The sequence below is a fragment of the Rhea pennata genome, chromosome 4 (genome assembly GCF_028389875.1).
Source record: "Rhea pennata isolate bPtePen1 chromosome 4, bPtePen1.pri, whole genome shotgun sequence".
Lineage (NCBI taxonomy): Eukaryota > Metazoa > Chordata > Aves > Rheiformes > Rheidae > Rhea > Rhea pennata.
This window is the reverse complement of record NC_084666.1, coordinates 50,182,943-50,210,133: the sequence shown is the minus strand read 5'-3', so window position 1 is coordinate 50,210,133 and position 27,191 is coordinate 50,182,943. Positions and strand designations below refer to the sequence as shown.

The window sequence follows — 27,191 nt, the reverse complement described above, 5'->3', positions numbered from 1 at the left end:
ATTTAACAGCAGCTCTACTGCATTCCTTTTGTGGATTGCCAAAAAGCTTATGTCTCAATTATATGCAAATGTAGACGATAATGTGTGAGGTAGGATCCACAACTTCACTCAAGGGACTACCTCGAAACGAGTCCAACAATCAACAACCTTCTGTCCAAACCACAGAAGACAATGCGAGATGAGCGTTTGGAATGTTTTAAAAAATTAAGGCCGCCAAATTGTTTGAACACAGTCAGGAATGTATACTGAGGAGTCATTAGAGTTCCTCCTTGGCTGCTCTCTTCACTCCAGTATATTCAGATCAGCTCCCACAGGGCCCTTGATGAAATATTAAGTTACTGAACTGGAAAAAACAAGTATCTTCAAAGTTTCATTTCTTTCATTCTTGATTTCATATTGACTTACTCTGAGAAGTGATACAACATGGGATATGGAACACACTGCATTGCAAAACAGAATAACTACTACCTTTGCAGTAATTGAAAATGCAACTATTTTTGCCACCTGGAAGCTGGGTAGTAGCTCTGTAAACTCCAAAATCCTGTTATTTTATGTTAACAGATATTATCTTAGAATATGGAAGACTTCTATGCACTTAGTTCCCTTCTTCCTTTCTTCCTATCTTTAATCTTTTAACTTAAAAACCACATTCTCATTTCAGACCAATGGCACCAAAGGCCAAAACCCTACAAGCAGAATAAGTAGTGACATTATATGCTTATTTGCATTCTCCTAACAACCTTTTGTTAGTAAGAACACTCTGGTACAGAGCTGAAAGGCATGAACATCTGAAAAATTCAATATGCCAACCTGATTTCTTGACTACTAACTTATTCCTGAAAAACAAGCCTAAAACAACAAGCTCCTTCCACTTTTGAAAATATTTTTCAGAGCTATTATGACATAAAGCAACCAATATATTAAAAAAAGCTGTGAAGACACCTAAACTCTGAAAAACTTGTATCTCTCAGCTAGCAGATCAATTCAAATAATTTAGAGACATAATAAACTTAGTTCATCTGGTTTACCAACTTATTTAAAAATATTTTGTGATCATGGATTGAACTACTTCTTAATTTTTTAATGAAACTTTGAAGCAGATCTTGAACAAGGAGTTTCTAGCTTTATCAGTTTATCTAATGAAAATAGGTTACATCTTTGCACCACTGGACTGTTCTTTGGGCCATTCACAGCATCAACTTTTGGAGGTTCTCACTTACGTTTTTTCAATGCCTGTGATGGGTAATGCTCAATTTCTCCTTCAGTGATTTGGAAAGATCAATGTACACACACAGCATAAGACTCCCTAACCTACTCTGCAGGTCTTACGATTTTGTGAACTTGCCTAGATGGCCTCTGTAGGGAATGTGCTATCTCTGCTCAATTCCTGAGGCAGATAAATGCATTCAAGGAACAAGCATGCTGGTTTGGGAGTACAAAAGCTTAGCAGTACTGTTGCCATCGTGTCTTCTTTCCTAATCACCTCTCGGAATGGTTGCTGAAGACAGTGATTTACATTGCTGCAAACTGTGAAAGTTATGACTGTCTCTCAACCATCTGGCAGTTCCAAACTAAGCTTATGTCCAACACAAAGGCTGCATACATAAAACAAGAGCTTAAAATTATCTTTATGGACACTAAAAAGTTTGAAGTGCTGCAGATGGATTACATACATTCCAGCCTTCTTACAAAATACTTCCATGTCATTTTCTGGATTAATTTTTTTTTAAATACATTGTTGTTAATCTGCTAATATACAGAACAAAACAACAGTCATACAGGCACTTACCTATATGCATACGTATCCTCATGCAGCTATACACATATGGATAACCATATATATCTCCACATACAGATGGATACACACACACAAACATATTTACATATATATGTATGTACCCCACCTGCAAGTGGTCATGGTGACCGTTTATGTGAAAACAAACAAACAAACAAGCATACATGATACTTCAGATATACTCTCCTAAGTCATGTGCGACTTTGCTTCTGAACTATTCATGTTGCTTATCTTCATTTGCTTTCTAAAGTACCATCAGAAATGATGTGTACCTCTTATACTACTTACAGTTCTACAGGATATTTTTTGCTGGGAGGGGAGTTAGGAATGGAACAGCACAGAAAGTTCATGATGTGGGTGCACTAAGAATTTGTTCAGTATCTTAATAGTGATTTCTGGTTTTGTTCCGTATTGCTTTTGGAATAATTCTTAGCATTCTATTTACATTTTAGTTACCACTAAACATTGAATCAACATTTTCAAGGAACAGCTTAGTGATCAATTGCTTGACTGGAAACAGTAAATTTGCTTATCATTGTATATATACAATCAGGGTTGTTTGATGATACAATACAAAAATTCCCACTGAACTCAGTGGGGATCATGAATGCGTTAGAGTCCTGCATTTCAGAGTCCTGAAAAAGAGAGAGGTTTTAGTGAAGCAATACAAAATAAATACAAAAAATATACTTCACAGTTTTTAACTCAACAGCTTAATTTAAAACCTGATGTCAGCCGAGAAATCTTCTGTTAGCTTAAATGCAATATGAATGAGGCTGTAAAGATGTGGGTAGCCAATGCACAGCAAAATTAATATATCTTAATTTTACAGTAAAGTATGTTCAAGTTATCTCAAAGAATTACCAACATTCCATAAATTTAACCAGTAAACTAGTAATTTTTGATTTAAATAAAATAAAATTAAAGCAATTACAGCCATTCACTTCCAGTTTCTGCTGGAAAGGGCACCTTTTAAAACTTTACAGTGCAAGCACAATAAGTTCTTTATATCCAATGCAAGTAAGATGTCTAGTAACCTTTGATGGAACTGTTTATACTTTTTAATGTAGAAACAAGCTGTTTAATTTTTCTTTTCATTATTGTTTCATGTTTTTTTTCCTACTTCTTGGCTCAGACCTGAATATTCAGAATTTAAAATTTATCTCCTAAGTTGCCAGTTTTAGTACACTTCAAAATGTTTGCAGATATTTTTGCCAGACACCTGCTGTCAAGCACTGCATGCAAAAGGTTCATGATGCAAACGGCCATTCATTAGAAAGATGTGCCAAATGCCATCATAAAGGAATCTTTATTCAGTGCTAGATTAACATTTTCTAAAATAGTGCAAAAGTGCAATAATTTAATGTTCTAAAATACGATTAATATTTATCAAAGACTGTAATCTTTTTGTAAGAAAAATGTGAGTTACTGCATCTTAGAGCAATTCGTAACTCACTGTTTCATATTAGTACTGTTCACAGTGATAAAATTTATGCATTCAAAATGTATAAATAGTATCTGTTACAGTAAAATTAATCATGAAATAACCTAAGATGTGTCAGGAGACATTCTGAAATGTAACGCGACATGAAAAATAAAACCAAATACACGGATATTCAAAGAAAATACATTTTGTCTTAAAAGGTGCAATCTCCTGCTTATTAGGATTGTAAAGCTCCTTACTTTGGAGCACAGCTTGTAATAGATTGCCTTCAAACTAAGTAACATGAGCTATATACAGAAAAATGGTCAGCAATGTTTTTTTTGCTTGTGCATTCACAACCAAAGAGACAATGCACAAATATCATGGTCTTACTATTAAAGATAGCAGACCAAGCTTCAGAAGTACATACTATTTACAAAATCATATTTTATTAATTGTAGAAATCATATGATGAATTTTATAATATTCTTGAAGGAGATAAATCACAGTTCACAGTAACCAGTCTTGTTCCACTGATGTGCAAACAGCAGCGCAACAATATGACTGTTGCACCTGACTCCCTTGGCTCTTGTAAATTAGAGTAATTCTGCTTAGTCAGTGAAACCCCTCCAACCAATGTTAATAATGTCAGTGCAAACCTGAGAGAATATTAATGAACTGTGAAAATATTAATGTAACCTATAGCTCTTTCAAGTAGGCATAGATTAGCATTAGATAATTAACATCCTTCTCTATACAGGTGTATTTAAGATAGCAGAAGTGGGAACGGAGCTGGTAATTTAGAAAGTTTCTTCACTCTTGTATCTTTAGGAATAAAATAAAAAAGCTTCTAAGACTGTGATTGTCAACTGAAATTCTAAATTAATATTTAATGATATTGGTTTGTTTGTGCCTTAATAATGACAAGCAACACGAACGAAGTGAATTCTGAGTCCTAACTCAGGGTCTGTCTGCTCAGGTGAGAATGAGACAATTTGAAGGATTGTACAAAAATCTCTTTGAAATTACATTAAAATAGAAAATGCCATTCTTCTCACTCCAGCTATCACCGGTAATCACAGTTGGTTTCAGCTCGTGACTGCTGTGTCTCCACACCACGCCACTTCTGCTTTTTCCCCCAACAACATGTCTTAACAGAATTTGAGAAGAGGTGCTGCAGGGGCCACTCTGGTACACATCTATGAAGTGCATCTCTATCTAGTTTTTATACCTGCATGAAGTATGCCACAATAATGAAAAGCAGCTTATCAGCAGAGCCAGTGTCTGCTGCATACCTAAGGAAACGAGCATTTTAAAATTCTTCAGCTGCTATTAATACTACTCCTCTGTAAGAGAGCTAGCCTATAGCTTTTGAGCAACTGTGTGGCAAGTGGGAATGAGAAAAGTCTACAACTGCAGAAGCTCACTCAACCAGCAATTAAGCTAGTTGAGACTGATATTAAAACAGAACATGTGAACAAAGAAAATACAAGTCCATATTTCAACTTCTTCATTGGTATCAATTAGACTTGGTAGTACTTCACACACTGAATTCTGTTTGACTGATGCAGTTAAATTCCCAAAGATTCAAGCACATAATCTCAGTCAACTAGGGCTTCTACAGCAAAATCTTTTCTTTAATTATTGAGACACCTGTCATCTGTCCTGGCTCTTTCATGTACAAATGGAAGAAGTTGTTAAATTCAAGTTACTTAGCCCCTGAGGTCCAAGGGAAAAAACAAACAAACAAACAAACAAACAAAAAAAAAAAAAAAAAAAAAAAAACAAAAACCACACAACTATCTACATCAAAAAACTATCTACATCCAGGGACTTAAATAGTCAAAAGGCTCTCTTAATTCAGTGATTAAATAGCTCATCGTATTCTCATTGCTATTTGGAAGCATGAGAAATCCAGAAAAAAAGGGTGGAGTAAGCTAAAAAGAAGTTGTTAGTTGTTCAAGAACAACTTAGGCCAATTCAAAAGAAAAATTAGAATGATTTCCAAAAAAAAAAGTATAAGTGGAAAGTCACAAACCATGCTTCATCCATTTGTGTGGGTGGGATTTCTCATTGAGAACATATTGTTTTCTTTCAGGGAAAGCAGCCATCATCACAGTAATCTCAAAATACATGAATTCTATTGAAATGTATTTTAGTAGAATTCCTCATAAATTACCACTCCAATTAACTGCACAGTTTTGTACAGATTCACATTTTGATGAAGTTTTTCTAACATTTTCTCTCCCCAGAACATGGCTGAGGGGGCAATCTCCAGGATTCATCCATAAAAAGGGCCTCCTGTTCTGCTCATTTATGAATGAGAACTCACCTTCCACAGCAGCACCATCACTTTTCCTCAGGATTCTAATATCAATGAAAAGATATTTTCCTTAGGAAAATTCATACCCTTCTCCCTTTCTTAGCTTAACGCAGCTTCAAAAACAAAGGCATTGAGCCTGAGGCTTGATCAATATAGAAACAAGATCACTTTTGCACAGAAACAGAGCGCTGTATCACCAAAGGTGCTCACTGAGAGCAGCTATCAGAATGGTATTGCCTTGCCACACAAGGGGAACTGCAGTCCCAAGCTGGCTATCTCATGGTCCTTGGCAATGTTTGGTGAAAGACCGGCACTTCAGAAAATAGCCCTTAAATGGAGAAAGTTGAGAATAGAGCTGTGCAAGACTCTCCAGAAAAATTGTCCTGGAGATGGACTCACTTTTCTCCTGGAACTCGAGTATGTTTACAGGATGCAAACCAAAAGCCACTCAGTAAATCCACACCACCAGTAAATGCGCTATGGTCTCCAGCGGTGCTAGCTTTGGGATGGACAGAGCCAGCCCCAGGAGCTAAGCCTAGGTTGTAAAAAGGCTCTTAGCCACCTCAAGGAAAGATCCTTCCTGTTGCCCAGAGATATTTACCCTGCCCCAGGACTGGCCTGGAGAAGAAGGTGAGAGTGGATTTTCCCCTCCTTTCACCTTTGCCCATGTGTCTGCAAGGCTCATGGCAAGAACACTCACCCAGAACAGCACAATTTGCTGCCATTTATTATCTGGAGTGATTTGAACCCACATCTACCAGAGGCTCACACTAACCACGAGGCTTGCGAGGGCAGGGAAAGGAGCAAGGAAGGAAAATAGTAGATCAAACTTTCATGTTGAACCAGCCCACCTGAATGAACTACTCATACGGCCAATGCAGGGAAGAGAATTCAATTTTCCCCCTTCCTAGGGACATGCCTGAACAACTAGGCTAGTCTTTTTCCTGTTCTTTTACATAAAAGCACACATTTGTGAATCATGATTGCTAATTAAAATCTAGATGTAGGTAATTCCAGAGCTATCCAGAGGAAAACACTTAAGCTTCACCTAGAGAAAATGAATCAGTGAAAATATAGGTCGATAGATTTTAGATATGGCCAGAGTGCAGGAGTTCTGGAGATTATTATTTTTAAGTATAAGGAAATGAAGGGTGGCTCTTAGATGGCATTTAAGCCTCTAAATCAGCTTTGTGACCTAAACGAGAGCCTTCATACAGACATGGGAATTACTTAAATTCCTGGGGCTTCACAGGACTTAATGAACTCAGTGAAAAACATGTTGGGAATCTTCAGGGACATACATCTCTTGGAATTTTCCTCATCTAAACTATATGCCAAAATACAGAGAAATTGAGCAGCTGCTTTTGTACTTCCTTTTCTCATCATTTCTGTCAAGTTTTAGATTATCAGAGAGACAGCTTTCACTAAAGTATTTTAAAGATCTAGCAACACAGAACATCTTTCTAGCATTCTTAAGTTCAGCTCCCATGCATGAGAAGCACATCAATAGATAAAATGCTCTGATCAACTGACCAAAATCAAATTGTCATTAATACAAACTCTGCTTTTTCTGTATTCTGAAGCCAAAAGAACATTTCCTCCTCTCTTCAAGAAAGACTATCATAATCTACACCAGCAATCGCTTGAGCCCAAAAGCTTAAGCGATTGGTGGTGTAGATTATGACAATCTTTAGCCATGTTAACTTTTAATACCACTATTACATTCTTGTTTTGTTGCCAAAAAAAAAAAAAAAAAATTCTTGGCTTGCCATATGTAACATTCTGCGCTTGCTACAGCTTCACAAGTGTTACGCACTTTCGACTAACCAGGCGACAGATGACCCACTCTTTCTGTCCCATTACATTAAAACTGATCAGACATTTCACACCAGGAGAAGAATTGGTTCAGTGCAATTTGCCAGCACCATTCTCCTGTCTTACCCAGCCCTTCCCATTGTAGTTCATTCCTCACCTTATATCAGAATCAGGGAGATCGTAGGCATAAGGGAAAGTAGCTTTTGCTAGCTTTCTGTCATGTAGGAAATATATTTCCCATGAAAATTCCTACTGGTTTCTTTTTTACATTTTAATATCCCCAACAAAACAGAAGATCGAGCGTTCGGTAGAGATAAGTTTCTGCAACTTTTGACAAGGTTGTCTATAACTGTCATATCTAAGCACCTGTAATGTTCTGCATATTTTATATTCTCTAAATGTTTTGACTTCAGGAAATCTGACAACATTCCATCACCTGCACTCATCATTTCCAGAGCAATAAAAGCACTTCATCTTCAGCAGCACTTTAGCTGCAATAGCTTCCACATGTAGAATAGGTCTTGACCGAAGGCCAGAAATTAGGTCTCTGATATGTCAATAAAATAAATTAAATACAAATTAATGAGATTGACCTTACTATTGTAATTTAAATAATTGAGGCACTCTCAACAGTGCTTTAAGATAGTTCTGATAACCATTAAATACACTATTTAATGTTAATTTTAGTTGCACTGCTGACTTTCACGAGATAATTCATGTACATTTAATAGACTTAGTGAAAAGCAGTATCTAATAATATTACTTAGAAAAGTGCACTCAGGCTAAGAACTTTAAACTAAAGCTTAAGCATTCAATACCATAACTAATTCTTCATGGCCCTTCAAAATTCTTTGGAGGATAAAGAATTACACACAAAGTAATCACAGAAATCCTGAAGCTATTACTTGTAATTACAAGTGAAGTTCTACAGAAAAAGAAGTATCCCATATGGATTCCCTATAATAATGTTTCCCTGTAGTAATTAGATCTTCCTATAATAATAATAAGGGGAAAGGCTAAGTGTACATTTAGGGAAGATGAGAACACAAATCTACTGAGTTTCTTTCACATTTCCAGAAACGTACTTCAACCACTATTTTCTATTTTTTATATCATAACATAAATAACGTGGGGGGGGGGGAAGAGATTTAATGAACAAACTACTAAAGAAACAGCAATTCCTTAGCAATTTCTTCATCATCATGTATAATTTTGCATCTCTTGTGTCTTTTTGAATAACAGCTGGTACACTCTTTGGTATTATTTACAGATATGTCTTTGAGAATGATACAGCACAATAATATCATATTGTTTCATCCATTCATATCATTATTAGAAATGCCTACAATTATAGCACTTCCAAAAACAAATTTTGGTCCTAACCCTTTGAGTGGAAGTGTCCTCAGGCACACTATCATTGACAAAAAATACTAATTTTGTAAGCTCTTTTTCAGCATTAGCAAAGTCTAACAGTGTCTTTACTGTAGTCTTGCATGAAAGTAATCACTCTTCTGTACTTTTCCTATGACAAATTTATTTTTCCTATATGCTTTTACTGGCTGGTGCAGCTGGCATGGCTTGACTGACAATGAGCCAGAAGATGTGAATTTAGGGGAAAACTTGCAGCGCTCTCAGCTGTTGGCACAGTGGTGGGTAAGAGCACAGCAGAAATGATGCATTCAAGCAGAGTTCTGTGAGTTTGTATTACCTGCCTGCCAGCTTGTGAACACTACTGGCAATGCATGTAAATACAGGTTATTCACACCCTTGCAGACTAAGGGGAGGTGATGGAAACTAACTGCACAGAGAGATGTAACAGAATGTTATAGGTATTCGTCAACCATAGGAGCTATTATTTGATCCAAGGCTTTAAAAGGTGAAGTTGATTTGCAAACTGAAATGCACTCTGAATCATGCTTAAAACAAGAACTATTTTAAAGAAGGTTAAAGAATAAAAAAATGCAACAGATGTTCACAACGTATCTAATATTTTACTGCCTATTGTTACCACAGTAGACGTACAGCCCCTCCTGAGACACCAGTTTCACATACCCTTGTCACTTAGAAGTCTATCTTTGAATTCCAATGCTCCAGTCAAGCCTTTTGGAGATTGTCTTAATAATGTATCTATCTACTCTGCTGAATGCAAAGTTGGTGTTACCATATAATACAATCATATGACAACTCCTCACCCTAAAACTTTCCTTATCCTGGCAACATTCTCCATCCCACCGTCTACTAGGATATGTACTAATACTAGTATACACATAATAAAAGATGAACTACTACTTTGTGATCAATTTTTAACTGAACACTGGGAAATAAAGAACTTTTTCCCTTCAGTAAATGTTATTTTAATAATTTTATCCAGTAATTGCAAAATATAGGTCCTTATGACTACAGAAAATAAGAACATAAAGACAATGGATCAATGAAAAATATCAAATGCAGCAGCCTCATACTGAAGTTCTCTAACTTCAGGATTTGCCATTGCTGTAGTGTTATATACAACTGTGCTCAAAAATCTTGTCCTAATACAATAATCTATATAAATGCCTGAGAAGCTTCACACCTTGCCAAGAGTGTACACAGTAGCATCGTTGTACTAGAAAGGAGACGTTCTTCTTCTTTTAAAGTACAAGTATTGAAGCAGTTTTCAATGTACGTGTTGATACTACAGCATCTGATTAAGCCAATCTATTTTTTTGTTATTTGCTTTCTTTGGTTTTCCTAATTGATGACAGCTGCAGTCACTTTTTATTATTTTAAACCAGCACATCCTTATCTTATGGATCACTGCTAAATCTACCTCTGCTATAATTAAAACAGTTTTCAAATCCATAGCCAATGATACTTTGAAATCACCTAGAATTTTAAAAGGGACACATTTACAAACACAAGATTAGAATTTACCTATCCTACAGTCATCCACAGACTTTACTTATTATTAATGCACTTGTTGCAGGTCTTAGCTGAGGTTATCTAAAACATTGATATTAACCTCATGGAAACTATTTTGTGACTAAGCATCATCTTGTATTCATTTCAGTCATATAAATGAAAAAGCAATGACGTACATGAACTGGCAATATTAGAGACTATGGAACCTATTCCCTCTCTCTGTTGGATTATCTTCATATTAAAAAGAATTGGGGGAAAAAATAAAAATACCTGATGACCAGTAATGCAGAAAATAGTCATTCCTATTCAGTATGTTTCAGTGCCAGCACGTACATTGACATCAAGACTTTCGAGTTCTCACATTTTTCTGATTGCTGCAGCACTGGGAATTTTTAGGAGTGCCATGAGATGGCTCCACTGCAAATGCAATACACAGATAAATCCAAAGACCAAGTCTTGCCCCACTAGTACCTTGCATGACCTTTCACTTCAGAAATATAATCATAGCTTGTATAAACTAAGTTAACTCATAACAGTTAATGACAATACAAAACTCAATACCAATTAACCTAGAATGTCACATGGATTTTTGCTGTCATGACATAGGCATTTTCAAAGAGTCAGCCCAAAGAAGAGATAAACCAGAGATTTGTGGCTGGGAGAAGGAAAGGAGAGGGAATGAGGACTTCAGCAGAAGACTTTAGTTATCACCTACATAGCCAAGTTTTAAGAAAATATTCAAAGAGATTGTGACTTTTCATCTGTGTTTATGAAGCAGAAATCACAGAATGTTTCTCTACTAAATCAGTTCTCCTATTTTCTAAACAAATTCTAGTCATCCTCTTCAGGAAAGTAACTTAGAAAAACCTGAAAAGTGACAGAAGCATATAGTAAAGAATTCTTCTTGTACTCTGTGACAGTGGGGGAAATTCCATCCTCAGATTAAAAAAAAAAAAAAAAAAAAAAAAAAAAAAAATTCAAATCAAGAAGATCGAATAAGAGAATATGCCCACAGCTTTGAAGATTCAAGAAAGCCTAGCAGAAATGAGAACCACACAGGGTCACGTTATAGAAGAGAGCACAAATATACAAGCAAGATAAGCCTGTTATCCAGTCCAGTAAAGACCCATAAGGTCAAAGTCTCTTTCCTTTTACTGCAGTGGAGCTGGATAAGCACTAATGTCCATGAGAACAAGAAAAAGCATACTGTCTCCAGAACAACTTCTCTCAGTAAATACTAAAGCAGCCATGGGCAGAAGAATACATACAGTAAGATCAAAAGCACTTTTTTCCTGGAATAAATGATCACAGAAACCAAGATGAATGTAATACACAATTTGATTAGCACAGGTGTAGTTGCAAGTAGCATTCACCAAAAACTGCATTAATAAAGTATATTTAAGATCCAGTAACATATATGGTTGAAAAAGAATGATAGAGAAGAATATCAAGGCATCTTCTGCAAATATAGAGTCAAGTAGATACCAAAGCTAAAAAGCAGAAAAGCTTTGAAACTACACTATTTGCAATATTTTTGAGAAGTGGGAAATGACAAGTAAGTTTCTGTGGCAAGAAGTTTATTTTAATGGAATAGCAGTAAAAGAAATGACACAGTGGAATCATTTTGTGTGGTCCTGTTCATATTTTCACTGGATAGACTGAGTGTTGATTCCACCATAAGCTTTTATTAACAGCCAAATCTGACAAAGTGTGATTTTAAGCTAAAACATATACATATATAAATTGTTTATTATTTAAATTTCAAAACAAGCATAGCATTCAGACTAAGAACTAAGCCCTTGCCAATTCTATAGAACATAACATTACTAAGGTTATAGATCTGTCTAAACATTTTCTCAGTGTGCTGTGATGAGAAAACAGGTTTGGGTTTTTTTTTCCCCCCTTTCCCTCAAACACACTGCTCCCTCAGAAGATTTTTTTCAGGTTATAGAAAGGCAAAGCCTGATTCTCAAAACACAGTGTTTCTACACTGAGTTGGCTTCACGTTCTAAGCAAATTTCACCAACAGTCGAATGTTCAAGAACTTATATCATCTAAGAATATAGGAATAGCAGTATTCAAGCTACAGATTCATTTAGCCCAACAACCTGTTCTTGATAGGAGCCACTAGGCAGCATCCAATGGTACCTTGGACAACTTCAACAAGTTTCAAATGCTTTAAGGGGTGCTCTGAACAGCATCTCTTCCACTTCCCTGTTTTTCCATCTTTGATGCTTTGAATTTTCCCTTTTATCTATCAGTAGTGGTATACATTTCCTCTAATATTATGTTTTTAAATCATCTCATGTCCACAGAAATAACTCTTAAAGTTCTAATTTTTTTTTAAAAAAAAACTCTGTTAGGAATATTTTAGACCTCTTTTACATCATTTCTATTTAATCTTTTCTGAAGTTAAGAGCAACATTAGTAAACTTGTTTGTTTTTCCCCTATCTGGTACAGTGGCTGTTCAACAGTAATGCTCTGAATCTGTGTAAGCTGTTGGAAGCAGCAGCAAAGTCCTGGTGAAACACCAGATGCCCATTTAATTTTCCTTTTCTGGACTACCGCTCTTGTGCCCAGGCTGCTGTGAGGTTGGTTTCCGTAACAGTGACAGACATGAGGCTGAGTGCATTAGCTACATGTCTTTATATTTTTTTTCCTGACATTAACCAAACCATCCTCCACAGGAGGCTGGGAATAAAATAAGATCCACAACCACCACCTTTTTGAAATCAAGTTTAGAGGATAAGACAGAAGCATAGAGAGAACTAAACAGAGATGGTGTATTCAAAGTTATCTTCAAATTTCCAAATTCAGTGTGAGTACTGACAGACCTCTGCATCAGTGGGAGGCGCTTGGGAGAGCCAAGGGCCAAAAGGACGACAAGTCAAGTTACGCAGAACCAGGCACTGTAAATCGTAAGACTCCTCAATCACATTAACAAAGCTCAAAGCTTTTAGCAACAGATTCTAATTTTCAACAGGTGTGTGGAACGAGAAATTGTACTCCAAGGACAGATTGTCCTGAGCTGGCACTCCTCTATCCCATTACCCTCTGGTGATGGTTTGGGAGCTAACACAAAATGCCTAGGGAAAGGCTTTTTACCCCCTAATTAGCTTCCAGTGGAATACACAAAGGGCAGACAGACATCTTTTTTTGGTTGCTTTCATTTTGGTTTGAGTACTTCAGGACCATGACAGCACAGGAAGTCTCTGTACCATCAGATCCATCTTTGTCAAGTCTTCCTTGCTACTTCAATACAGCTTTTGGGTTTAAGATGTCTTAAGATTTAGAAACTCCTAGTAGCCCTAGCCAGCAACACTGGCCTTGTGCTTGAAGGCCAGACAGATAAAGTACTTGGAGGTTTGTTACTTTGAGACAACAAAGATGATGGGAACATCTATCTGGCAGAGCGCCTTGCATGACAGAATATACTGGCTTTTAAACAATTTAAAACAGATTGGGGAGGTCACAGACGTATGCCAGGAACCAAGATCCATCACTCAGCCCAAAAAAGCTTGCAGTAGTAACGGAAACCTGGGTTGAAATCCTGTGAAATTACAGGTTCTCAAAGGTAGAGGGGAGGAAAAAAAAAAAGAAAGAAAGAAAGAAAGAAAACAAAAGAAGAATGAGAAGTTTTATAACAACAGAACTTTGAAATCAGTGCAAGCAGGTCTGGCTGACACAACTGGTTGAAGAGAACAGGGAAAGAGGAGCATACCTGGCTTCTTTTATTACCATACAGACTGCACACTAGGAAAGTGAAGTCACAGCACGGTGCTACAGACAGCGCGAGGTTAAAACTGTCTAAGACAGCTAGCCCTGTAATAGTGCTACTTGTAGCACAAACCCATGGTGTAAGTGACAAACAATCATGAAAGAACACAAATACTCCTAATATAAGTGACAGACTATAGCTATCTACACAGCTACTTCATTTAGTCTGGGGAAGCAAATAATTTCAAAGTCTTTTTTACTCCATAAACTCCAAACATAAAAATAGTTCTGCAGTACTGAAGCTTAATAGCCTCATGTTACATAAAAGCTTTGCTTCCACAGTTTTATCTTGTCCAAAGGAAATACAGGCAAGAATTACCTGCATGGAGCTGGTTACTACAGGAAACAAGTTTTAAATCAAAGAGTAAGGTACACACGAAGCAACAAAGAATAGGTTTAGATGATGATTAAGTTGGTGAAACTTGAAACATTACCCAGACTTAACTCTTTCACAAATCTCTTCTCAGTTTCTCAAAACTTAGCCAAATTGTAACTCTTTTAGTTGAAATATCCCATACCAGCTGTCTGCCTCAGGCTGAATTTATTTTGGAAAAACTTCAGCCAGAACTATTTAGCCATTTCAGAGAAATACTCCAACAATCTTTTATTTGGAAACTTTTAGTACTCAAATGCCTTAAAGTAGAGTTGCTGAAATTAGATGGGAAGGGAAAAAGAGGACAGAGAAAGGAAGCATCTAAAACTGTGTTTCTAAAAGTCTGCCCATTTTTTGCCAAGACTAAAAAAAATTAACCATCTGTATGTGCTCAGTGCAGACAGAGTTTAAGAGCAAGTATCTGTGAAAACATCTTCACTGAGCCTTTATACCTCTTTATACCTCACTACACTTAACATACATCATTAGGTGCTCATACATAGCAACTACGGCTATAAAAGCACAGCTGCTGTGAGCATGTAACCTCACCCACAGCTGTGGGTGACCCTACAGAAAAACCTTGAACATGATGTTGTGTGAAGCCATAGGGCAAATTCAAACATTTTCTATAGTACAATACATGAGAGTAGCTATCCTTGCAGCTGGGTTGACTATTATAACCAAAATCAGAAAATCTCTCTTGGCATTCTCAGTAATCCCATCCATCTCGCTACCTCAGCAGGATGGGGAGAGCACTGGCTCAGTCAAATCCAGAGAAAATTATGCAATATGGGGAGGAATGAAGGGTTTGGGGGAAAACTGAGGAAACTCATCATTGGATGAGGGAAAAATAATATGACTGGTGGAATTAAAGATTGCAATAACAGACTTGGGAAAGGGAAGAAGAAGAATTAGAGTTCTGGGGAATCAGAATGGGAGTCAGAGAATAACTAAAGGCTAGGGTGGGAAAGCAAGTGGACTTGGAGAGGAGCTTGTTTGGAGAGTGAGGGGGAAAACAAGAAGTGCAAATGGACTTTGGGAGGGGAGACTGGGGAGGAAACAAGGACTGTGAATGGCTGAGAGAGTTTGGAGAAAATGACTTTCTAAGGAGAGATTTACAGCTGGTACAGCCAGAGAAACAGACTAACTAAATGCAAACTTTTGTTCCTCTTTATATGTGAATTAATACGGTTTGGGGTGTGTGTGGGGGGGGTGTTTTGTTTTGATTTGTTTTGGACAGGTCAGCTCATCAATGAAATAAAATAGATGGCACTTATTTCAGGCCTTATTCTTATACATTATGCAGTTCTCACTCTAAAGCCAAAATTATTATTTTCCAAGTTGTTCTAGAGTATTTATCCCTATAGCTTTAATGCTTGACAAACAGTATGGAAATTAAATTCACAAAATTCTTCTGAATTACAGTTTAATCCCTACTGGACAGATGAAAGCATTGAGAATCACAGAGATTAAGATAAAATTACCCTCCACTTCTGGATATCCAAAATGAGACAACTAGGAAGTATTTTTTCCAAAGCAGTTGGTATTATATAAACACTTTAGATGCTCAAAGCAAGTTTGTACTGACTTTAGCAACATCTGAGAACACTAAATACTTCAGAAAATCTGAACCAGGGCTTTAAAAGCAGACAATAAAAAAGAAGAAACAGACAATTAGCAACTACCTAGGAAAACATTCAAGTGGCTTTGCTACACTGATTGTGTTAGAAATAATGATAAATCCCTGCTCTCCAGAAAAGCAATCTTCTATCTTAATAATAATTAAAAAAATCTCTCCCTTTCTGCAAAATTCCACCTCATTCACACCATACTCACCAAGTTTCCAGATGAGCCAGAGGTAACAGACTCTTTTTACTATACTATTTTGATTTATTCCAAAAACAAGATTGAGGGGAGAGGGAATACAGTAGGTTACTACACTAAGACTACATCATAATGTATAGAAGGAGGATTGCCCAAAGAATACAAACAATTCTAATTTTTGATAACGTAGACAAAACTAATTGTCATTGTGACCTTCAAGATATTTGTATCAATCTTTTTTCATTATATATATATATTTATACCTGACTCTCTCGCTCCTCATTTAAACTGTCCCATTGACTTAAAGAGGTTACCCTTGATTTATGTTAATACAAAAGCAGAATTAGTATTCTCATTAGAAACTATTCTATCGGGAGGGAAAGAGTCTAAACAGATATTTAATGAGAATGATATACTTAGAAAACAGTATTTTTGAGAGGCCCAGGGATGACATAAATGCTTTGTTTGTATTTACTAAACCAAGAGAATGTGCTGTTTCCAGATATATCCATGTAAACGATTTCTGTTTAACAGTAGTGCTACTTGAAACCCCAGAAAGTCTGGGAGAAAATAAATAAAAAAACAAATAAATCAGAGGCAGGAAGGAATCAGACCAAGACACCTACCACAGGTAGAAAAGGAAGATTAGGGAGGGTAGCACAGAGGAGAGATTATTCAAGAAAACTATTAGGAAAAAGGATTTTTGATGACTTACATCATTACTGTATTGTGGGCTTAAAAAGTTTGATTGAAAGTTGAAAATACAGTGGAATTGGGAATCTAAGGATACACAAAGGCGATCTGGTGTACACGCTTACAACTTCCACTGAAGTTCTACACATTTCTACGAGCTAGAAAGAGACTTAGTTAAGAAGCAATCACAAAATAAACAATTTCTCCCAGTATTTCAGTATACTGAAGGGAAGTTAAAAATAAAGAAGGTATATAAAATTAATTGAAAGACTAGATAGCTGTACTTGAAGATTAACAGCAAGTAGCACGTAAGCATTTTCACACACTAAGATTTTATTTTAAACCACTTATAAACCACTGATCACAATAAGTTGTGAAAAAGCTGAAAAAGCTCTAGAAAAAGCTGAAGATCTTCACTGTCATCTGCCAATTAGTAGGAGATCTGCAACCGACAGAACAGATGAAGCATAATGCTGGAGACATTTAAGACTAGTCTTAATTAAATATGGGAGAATATGTCTTCTGAATGCTAGCTAGCTATTATAAGATCCCAGCCTATTATCAGTTTATGGCATTATGCCTCTGAAAAATGACAATAAACTGAAAGTTAATTTAAACACATTTGCAGGATTAGATTTTGTGGGTTTGTTTTAAATAGTAAAATTCTCTTGAGATGTGTGATCCAATGACAGAAGTTCTACCTTGAAGCACTAAAATGAACAGATAATTATTTTACAATGGATTTTCAAAGGTAGCAGGACTGCCTGCTACCTAAAGTAGTTGCACAGGAAAAAAACAGACAACTAATAGCTTTACAAAAGAGTAGTTTAGTTTACCTTTTACTCAAAAGGTCTTACCAATTTAAACCAAGAGTGAGAAGATTTAGTTAAAATCATGCCTTCAAAAACTATGTAAACATAGAAAATAAAACTACTTTGGTGAAATGTTTTCCAATTGAAATGCCTAGATAGTACTTTTTCTACAAAATCATTCCTCGTCATTAAAGTGCTATAAGTGTCAAATTATTTTTTACATTGCTTACTGCTCTGCTGATCCAGGTTAACAAACAAACTGAGGTTTATTTTTTAATAGTTTGCTGATGATATCAAGCTGGGAGGAACAACTGAGACACCTGAGGGCTGTGCTGCCATTCAGGGAGACCTGGACAGGCTGGAGAGCTGGGCGGAGAGGAACCTCATGAGGTCCAACAAGGGCAAGTGCAGGGTCCTGCACCTAGGGAACAATAACCCCAGGCACCAGTACAGGCTGGGGGCTGACCTTCTAGAGAGCAGCTCTGCAGAGAAGGATGTGGGGGTGCTGGTGGGTGACAAGTTGACCGTGAGCCAGCAATGTGCCCTTGTGGCCAGGAAGGCCAATGGTCTCCTGGGGTGCATTAGGAAGACTGTTGCCAGCAGGTCAAGGGAGGTGATCCTGCCCCTCCAATCAGCCCTGGGGAGGCCTCATCTCGAGTACTGTGTCCAGTTCTGGGCTCCCCAGGACAACAGAGACATGAGGCTACTGGAGAGAGTCCAGCGGAGGGCTGTGAGGATGATCAGAGGGCTGGAGCACCTGCCTTAGGAGGAACGGCTGCAAGAGCTGGGCCTCTTCAGCCTGGGGAAGAGAAGACTGAGGGGGGATCTTGTCAATGTGTACAAGTACCTGAAGGGAGGGTGTCAAGGGGACGGGGACAAACTCTTTTCAGTTGTTCGTGGGACAGGACAAGAGGCAATGGGCAGAAATCGAACCACAGGAAGTTCCGCCTGACCGTGAAGGGGAATTTCTTCCCTGTGAGAGTGACGGAGCACTGGACCAGGTTGCCCAGAGAGGTGGTGGAGTCTCCTTCTCCAGAGATCTTCAAGGCCCACCTGGATGCAACCCTGTCTAACATGCTCTAGGTGACCCTGCTGAGCAGGGAGGTTGGACTAGATGATCTCCAGAGGTCCCTTCCAACCTCACCCATTCTGTGATTTTGTAATAGATTACACAAAACTTCATTACAAAGATGTACAAATATTGAAATGAAATAGCCATTAACTATTTTGTCTGGGCAATTCTGTAACCTAGATATTATCCCACAAGCACTATTACAGCCTTATACTTAAGTATACCTAGGTAGCTCTTAATATTAAGTATTGATTTTATTTTAGTAGTACCTTTGGTTAAGAACTTCAGCTTTTCATTGCAAGTCTCATTTTGTGCAGGTACATTGATTAGCTGAATTTATATTAAATTTTTATTCAATTCCTAATACTTAATTCTTTTTAGACTTACTCCCCTTGGTTGATTAAAGTGATAAAAAATAGAAAATTAAATCCTGTTCTTACTAGCTTAGTTTCAATAACCAAAAACAATTCAAAGAGTTGAATAAACTTCTGAATAGCTCTAGCTTTTTACTGACATGGAACATGTGGCTCTCTGCAGAGCCAGAACAGTGCTTTTTCATTCCAGCTTTTGTTAGTTCAATAGTCAAACTTCAGCTCGAGAAAGTAGCAACAAAAAGGCTAAGTACTACTGAGGCTAAGGACACAACTTCCAGCTCTAGATAGGACTAGTGTCTCCAAGCCCATCCTCATCTATAAGCCAAGTCACTCATCACATACTATCCTACCAGGAATTAATAGCCCGTAAGTATGCTAAAAAAAACATACGTGAACCATCTCATTCACTGGAGATCAATTCCTCAGCTACTTAAATAGTTTATACAATCTACCTTTGTAAATCAGCACATTTTGAAAAACAAAAAAAAAACAAAAAAAAATCAAAACTCCCACATAAACAGCTCAGCTAATAGACAGAAGTTATCACTAGGCTTTACTGAAAATTGGGGGAAGATAACCAGCTGAGGGTGATTATGGTATGCCTCTTCAACTAGCACAACTAGAACTGAATCTATAGGCATAAATTGACTCAAAACCTAAGTCACATATAGTTCTTATGCTTGTCTTTCACAAAGTTAGGGAAGTTTTACCTTCCAATTTTAACACACTACATTTCAGATTTTAACAAGTGACATGTACAATGTCACATTGCATTTGCCTGAAACTTACTCCTAAAGGAGTTCTGTATATTAAGAAAGCGTATTAAAGAAGTTTTCAAAACTGCTCAGCACTGGCATGTTTTTATCTATTAACTGGGAACTTACTGCTCCCATTTAAATCACTGAATTACTTGAAGTATTAAATACTGGCCTAAGTGTTTCTTACTGAAATTAACAGTTAGCTGTAACTAGTTTCAGTGAAACTAGAGTTCAGATATTCAATGCCATCAATGATCTCCATCTTACTTTCTCATTTCATATGTAGTTGTATCTGGATTATATCCTCTAGTAGCATTTAGCATCAGCATCACTTTTATTACTTGAGTTTTCTTCTCCTCTGTCTAGCTAAGCCATCCTAACACTGTTGACTGGCTGTAAAAAACATTTGCTGTAAATGGAGAAACTGTCACAGGTAATTGTTACGCCAACTTAAAGCAGCTTGTTGAAATGTCTGCCTGGAACTACAGCAAATATGTCACATGAAGGATTACTTAAAACTTACTTAATTGAACAGTGTTTAATGATTGTTTATACAGTTTATATAAGCACCTTAACACCCTTCTGAGCTAAACAGGACATTTAAGTATTTCAAACTAACAGCAGAGCACCCAATATTTCTGCCTAGAAGCCCCAGGAATCCCATCTTTGGAGGGCAGTATGCATTCTCTTAATATTATGAGCATTTTCATTTCATATATGTTATTTTATACTTCAGTAAAAACCTAGAGTATTTAATTTAAGAAGTAAAATAACGTGGTAGTTAAAGTATTAGGTAAAATAGCTATTTTTGTGAATGCATGCAAAGGAACATAAGGCATGCTTGCAAGCTATCACATAATCAGTATTTAATAATCATTTGCATATAACAGTAAAACTTAGAAATAAGAGTCCAAGGGTTACCGCTGCACCACCCAAAAACTGACTAAACAAGTGACATTCTTGAAACACAGCATTCTAATGTGTTCTTCAGAATGGTAATACATCCAGGCATTTCTCACACTCAGGCAAACCTAACTATACCAATGTCAATCTAGGGTCACTCAAATAATTCCAAAGAATTCTGAGGGGTCATACTTAATTTGAAGATCTGGATGGTAAACACAAGACAAAGATTCACTAAAAATAATCTTCCTAATTTATTCACGGACCAAGACTCAATAGGAGCAAGGATGACTGACTGTTCTTTCACTCAAGGCTAGACTTAGTATAGCAATAAGATCTCACTATTCATATTACTAATCAAGATCCATTCTGAAAATGAGAGCTGTAGAAGAACCCAGTGGTCCTTCTGAAACAAAGACAAATATTTATGGTTGATATCTGAAGTCTTCAGTATTTCGTGAGAAGCCCACTACACTTGCTTCTGACTCTCCTTCTTTATTTATAGCACATGTGACTAAATTGTAATGGGTCCAGTCTTGCTATCCTGACTCACTGCAAGCAGCATGTTGCTCTGTAGCTAGTTCAACTTACTTTACAATGTGGTAGCATAAATTGCTCAAACACACCACTTGCTTGCAGTTCTAGAATCTGCATAATTACTGATTGAATAATTATTGATGGCTGTTGCTTTGTGAGAGGTGTGAATTTTTCAGGCACTGGCTGACTGCTTAGAGTTGTGGCTCACTTCATATCAGATGAAGTTATGATTACTTGCCTTCCCAATAATGGGTAGCTCTCCATGGTCCTTCAGTGTCTTTTATTATTTTATTTATTAAATAAAAGATCATGCATTTTTACTAATGAACGCTGGCAATCTTGACATCTGGCTGACTCATTAGCATATGAATAGATTCCAAGCCAAAATCATGATGCTTCAAATACTTCCTTACAATTTTACAATACAGATGGAAAGCAAGACCTAGAGAAGGACTCACTTCAGTTTTCAATCTTTTATACTTCATTATGTCAACTACAAATTAAGCCTTTAATTATCAGAAAACTTCCTATATGTCAACTGTTAAAATGATCAGACTAGATGTGTTTTGATGTTGGGTTCCCAATAACTTGAACTTGAATTAGAGCTCCAAGCTTCTCATAGCCTCAGAGCACGCCTATTTGTGAAAATTCTGACAACTACAGAATTAGGCAGGAAGCGATGCTTTGAGCATGTCAGTCATGCCTAAGTGAGGTTTGGATCCAGAGCCACCTGAGACCTACTAATGTAAATACACAGCAAGCTGAACAAATAATAATAATAATGTCTGTATCCTACAGACACAATGTTGGCAATAGCATTTACCTCATAGATTTAGACCATAAAATGTAGTTTAAAATTGCAACTTGAGTTATATGCAGAAATTGCATTACTGCAAAATTTCTCTTTCAAAGAGTATCATCATCAGAAAGTTTACTTCACAGTGAAAGGATAGACAACTTTAAACAACTCCTCCCTCTTTCTGGTATCTACAAAAAGACTCAAGTCAAGGTTTAGCTTAAAGAAAGGCTCTTTCACTTACGCTAGGGATCAAATTTCTGTTCTGCAAGGCACTTAATTCAAGGCCTGATGAGGTATCTTACAAAAAAAGCCCTAAAGCACTTTATTTGAATTCAAGTGGTGTTAAAATTATTGCCAAGTCATAATTTCTTAAAACAAAAACCTTTTATGTTCTTTCCTAAATATTTCAGTGGTACTTCATCTCTTCATCTTATGCTACTCAGATTGCTCAAACATTTCTCAGAGAGCAGAGAGGGAAAAAGGAAAAAGAAAAAAAAAAAAAGACTACTCAGCAAAGTCTAAGATTACAGAAGAAAAGATATGGAAAAGAGGTTCCTGTAATCAAGATTGGATGTTAGCTATATAATAGAGCTGATCATAATAATCCACATATAATATACTATTACCCTCCTGTTTAATCCTTTTCTACTATTCTAATTTTCCAATGAGTCTATCTGGAATTTTATATAATTAGCTGCCTATTGCAATAATGAAAGACAATGTTTCAGGTACATGGGAAAACAAAGAAACAAAAAGAACAATGCACAAGTTAAAAATAAGATGATTCCTACATCTCATTTCTCAACTGCTCTGTAATTTTGATATTGTAATTTAACACAAGTTCAGGACCTATTTTTATAGGTTGCTTGAAGTTAGAAAACTGCCGGCTACTCAGCTATAGTGCACTCTGCGATTAAATTTTTTTTTTAAATATAGCAAAGTATACAAATGCAAAATGGAAAAATTTCTTTAGTAAATGAAACAGAGCCAACTTATAGAAGTAACATCGTCAATCTAAGACAATGCTGCAAGTGAAATTACAACAAAAATTTGAAAGCCTAGGACTTAGCCTTCACAAACAGAAAAATCAATGACAACTTAAAAGGTACCTTTAATTAAATATGCAAAATAACCAAATCCAAAACACTGAAATGAATGAGCACTCTTCCACTGACTTTCATGAAAGAAAAGTAAACAAGTGCTTACTCAGTTAGTTACTGGAGGATGTTTTCAAAAAAGGCAAAGCAACTTTAGAGATGGGGTCCCAATTCTTAGTTTACTGAAGCATAGGAGAATTCCAAGTTAAGAAAGAGAATTTATGTTTTCCTAGTCTCCTAGGACTTGGTACTTCCCTCCATTTTTGATATTAGTCACAAAGTACTATAAAGTATCAAATGTTTTAAGCTAGGGCCACAACAGAGCATGATGCAACACAGGTGGCCTCCTGGGTCCCCTTCTCCATAATAGTACTACTCTCAACATCCAACTCTGAGAACTTCCCTAACATCTGAAAAACAAACTTGCTGAGCTCCATTGGTTCAGTTGCTTAAAGAGTTGTTGCTTGGTAAATTATCAGATGTTGATATTGCTATAGTAATAGCAAAGAAACATCCATTATAATCTTAGTCTCCAGCTGGAGAGGATCACTAATGTAAAGAGAATACAAGCTTTTATGTCCAAATACATATAAAATCTGAGGATTTATTCATGAGTCTACTGGAAAGGTTTTGTGATAGGGGCTTATCTCTTTCTGAAGTTAAGATGTGCAGGTAGAGAAAGAGTGAGTAAAACTCAACTAAGAAACAATTCTGAATGTAAGATATTGTTAAAGGATGCTAAGGAGCTTCTTTTCAGACTGAGAAGGAAGTGATTATGAAAAATAAGTGAGTATTGAGCTAAAATATTCCTGTTTTCATGAGAAAACCGCAAATTCATGAGAAATCAATGCCAAAATTGTTCTAATACTCATCAGTATTATTTATATAAGAATGTACAGTTGTGTATGTTTCTCTTACCATGAGCTTTTCCACTGAAAAGTTAACACATTCAAGCTCTTACAGACTTGCCCTGATTAGCAGTCATCTACTTCACAGAACTTGTTGAAAACTTCCAAATAGGCATCTAGTTTAAAGATAATCTTTGGGAAATCACTATGCTTTATGGTTAAACTTAAAAATGAGAAATTTTACATGAATAAGCACCAGAATTAAGTGCTAAGATCCCACAGAACTGCACACCTGAAAAAAAACAAAGGGGAAAAAAAGAAGCTATGCATAATGTACGTGCAGTAACTTTCTGTAATATTTTGGCAGACTAGTTTATCCTAATTCAAGTAGACACAATCCTCTAGGATCTCATCACTTAAAAAATCAGCACTCTTTATGCAAATAATCACTAAAAATGTTACAAAAACAAATGTACTTGCACAGACAAGTACATATGTTGTGTTATAAAACACAACATAGAAAAGATTTAGGCTGAATTTAGAATGGTCCTTGCACTTGTTTGCAGTAATACTAAATATCAAAGAGAAAGATAAAAAGTGCAATAACAAGCTTGTAGTTTTGTGTCACCTTTCATGCCCGATGAAATCTTATGACTCTGTTGGCAGTGGTTGAAGAGTTCACCAGTTGCATTCTCCCTTTTAATATACACCCTTCTTCATCATGCGCCACTGCTCACTCTTGTATTCTTACTACAGATTACTTTCTTCCACACAATAATTAAAATAGATATATTTTAAAGGCCCAATGATCCAATGATTCCATAGATTAATTTTAGAGAGCAGCTACAGAAGCATTTGCAAAAGCACACTATGGAGATGGTAACTTCTTGCAAAAAAAAGTAGAAACAAAATGCTGGAGTATTTTAACTTCAGATTGAATCTGCTGTTGATACAAGAATACCATGCAACTTCATTCTTAGCCTCTACAGACCCAAGTACACCTTAAAATTTAATAAGAGATTGCATATAATTTGAAATTTATATACAGTTTAAGTGCAGTTCTCCTCCCCAATAGTAAAGCTTAGTATCACTCAGTTTAGTATAGACAGCAAAGGTTATTACATCCACTTGAAAAGCCCCAGCAAGTCCAGGGTAGTAGGTTATGTAGTCAGGCTGGAATTCAGTTAATTCAACTCCATTCTTAAGAATAAGAATTTTGCATTTTGGAGACAAACCCTGGCACCTATCCTGCATGTGTGCAGAGCCCTTGAAAAGCAGCAAAACCAGGAACATCTCTCTAAAGGTCAAGAAATAAAGTGCACTGAGGCAGAGCAGGAGTAAGGGGAACAATAACCAGATAAATTCAGAATATATTTTCTGCCTAGAGATAAAAATGCAAAGAGGTGCATCAAAAGAAAAACAAACCAGAACTCTGCTTCAAACAAGTGAACGGAACATAAAACAACTTCTTGATATGGTATTATATAATCCACTGGACAGATCGGTGAAAAGCATCAGTTCAATCAGCTTCTGTTGTTGATTCTGCCTTTACTTTATGACACTCTACACTGCTATGTACTCCTGAAATGATTGAATCCACATTTAACAGAAAACTCAGCTTAGTCATTGACTTCTCTAAAAGGTACATTAGCAGGAAAAATACATTTCAATTATCCTCCTATAACTATGGAGTTTAACCAAAGGTCAAAACTTTTCAATAAACATAGCTTACTTCATTAAGTATATAAAGGTTTTCAACAGCTGTGTTCTCACCATTGTCAGCCTTCCATTTCTTCTCTTATTGTCTTCTTTCCTCCTCTGGAGGAGGTTATCGTTGTTTGACCAGCCGCCACAAATACAGTGAAATAAACCATCAGGAATGGTGCTGCTGCATTCCTAAGTCTCTTCCTGTTGTACTACAACTGCCAAGTCAACCTAAACACTCAACATTTCTATATTGATCTATATACTATACTGAGGAGTTTGGAAAGATCCACTTCTCATCATTTGATTATCATCTCCTTTGCAGTTGCACAGAAGGCTAACTCAATGAAGAGAGATATTAAAGCAGAAAAAAAAAGTAAACAAAAAATGCACAGAAAAAGATAGAACACATTACTTACCATAAGCAAGGACAGACGAATGACAGGTAATATCTATAAACTATGCCTGTTCAAGCTGAATGCTCTTTAAAAAGAAAGACTTTGGGGCAAAGGAATAAAAAGTAGCAACACATAACCAATTATTCCCACACATGATCATTAAGTAAACAAATTGCCTGGAAAAAAGACAAAAGACTAAGCATTGTATCAGATCAGTTATTGATTTCAGTTAGCCTGAGGTAGTTTTTTTTTTTTTTTTTTTTTTTTTTTTCCCTTTGGTGGGGGGGGGAGGGTGGTTTGGCAGACCCAAACAGTACAAGGACATCTGCAGACTCCAAGCAAAGTAATGAAAAGTTAGAGACTACAAAATACTGTAACATAAGACTTTTTATTTCAAAATTATACAAAGTATAAATGTAAACACACAGTCACACTTAAAAAAGCCTGATTTTAAATATTAGAATATTTAAACATGATACTGTCATCAAGAAGATTTCCTTTTATTGTTTCTCATTAAGAAAGTTCATCTTATGGAGCGATACATCATGAAATCAATTGTTGTACATCTAGGAAATTTACCAATAGAGCTCTCTTCCACAGGCGTGTACACTTTGATTTGTCTCATGTGAGTGTCTCTTCCATTTTGGTGATTAGCTAGAACAGCTATCTGAATCATAAATGTGCGAATAGGCTTCTTATGAGCATCTGTTAAAGGAACATGAATCCAACCACTTGGTTCCACTAATTCAAGTTGCTGTCAAAAACAAGACAAAAGAAAGCAAAACATTCAGGAACAATTAACATACTTAATATAAATGATCACATATTAAACAAGTTTCACAGAACAGTCTCTCATGGGTCATGATTAGTTATTTTCCAAATGAATTTGAAATAATACAGTGCAAGACTTGCAGCTAATTTACTGCTGTTGTAATTGCATACAACTCAGTTTGACTAGAGTTCC

The 27,191-nt window shown here is 36.4% G+C and overlaps 1 protein-coding gene across 2 annotated transcripts in view; it reads right to left on the bottom strand.

Annotated features, from left to right (window-relative positions):
* Window positions 1–27,191, bottom strand: part of ANAPC10 (anaphase promoting complex subunit 10) — a 266,250-nt gene that overhangs the window by 197,960 nt on the left and 41,099 nt on the right. The window contains exon 5 of one of the 2 annotated variants that reach the window (XM_062574767.1): window positions 26,704–26,981. The exons of the other annotated variant lie outside the window; for it this stretch is intronic. Coding sequence (XP_062430751.1) covers window positions 26,751–26,981 — 231 coding nt within the window. The 3' untranslated portion in view covers window positions 26,704–26,750. Of the gene's footprint in view, window positions 1–26,703; window positions 26,982–27,191 lie in introns of those variants that run through there. 2 annotated transcript variants of the gene reach the window in all.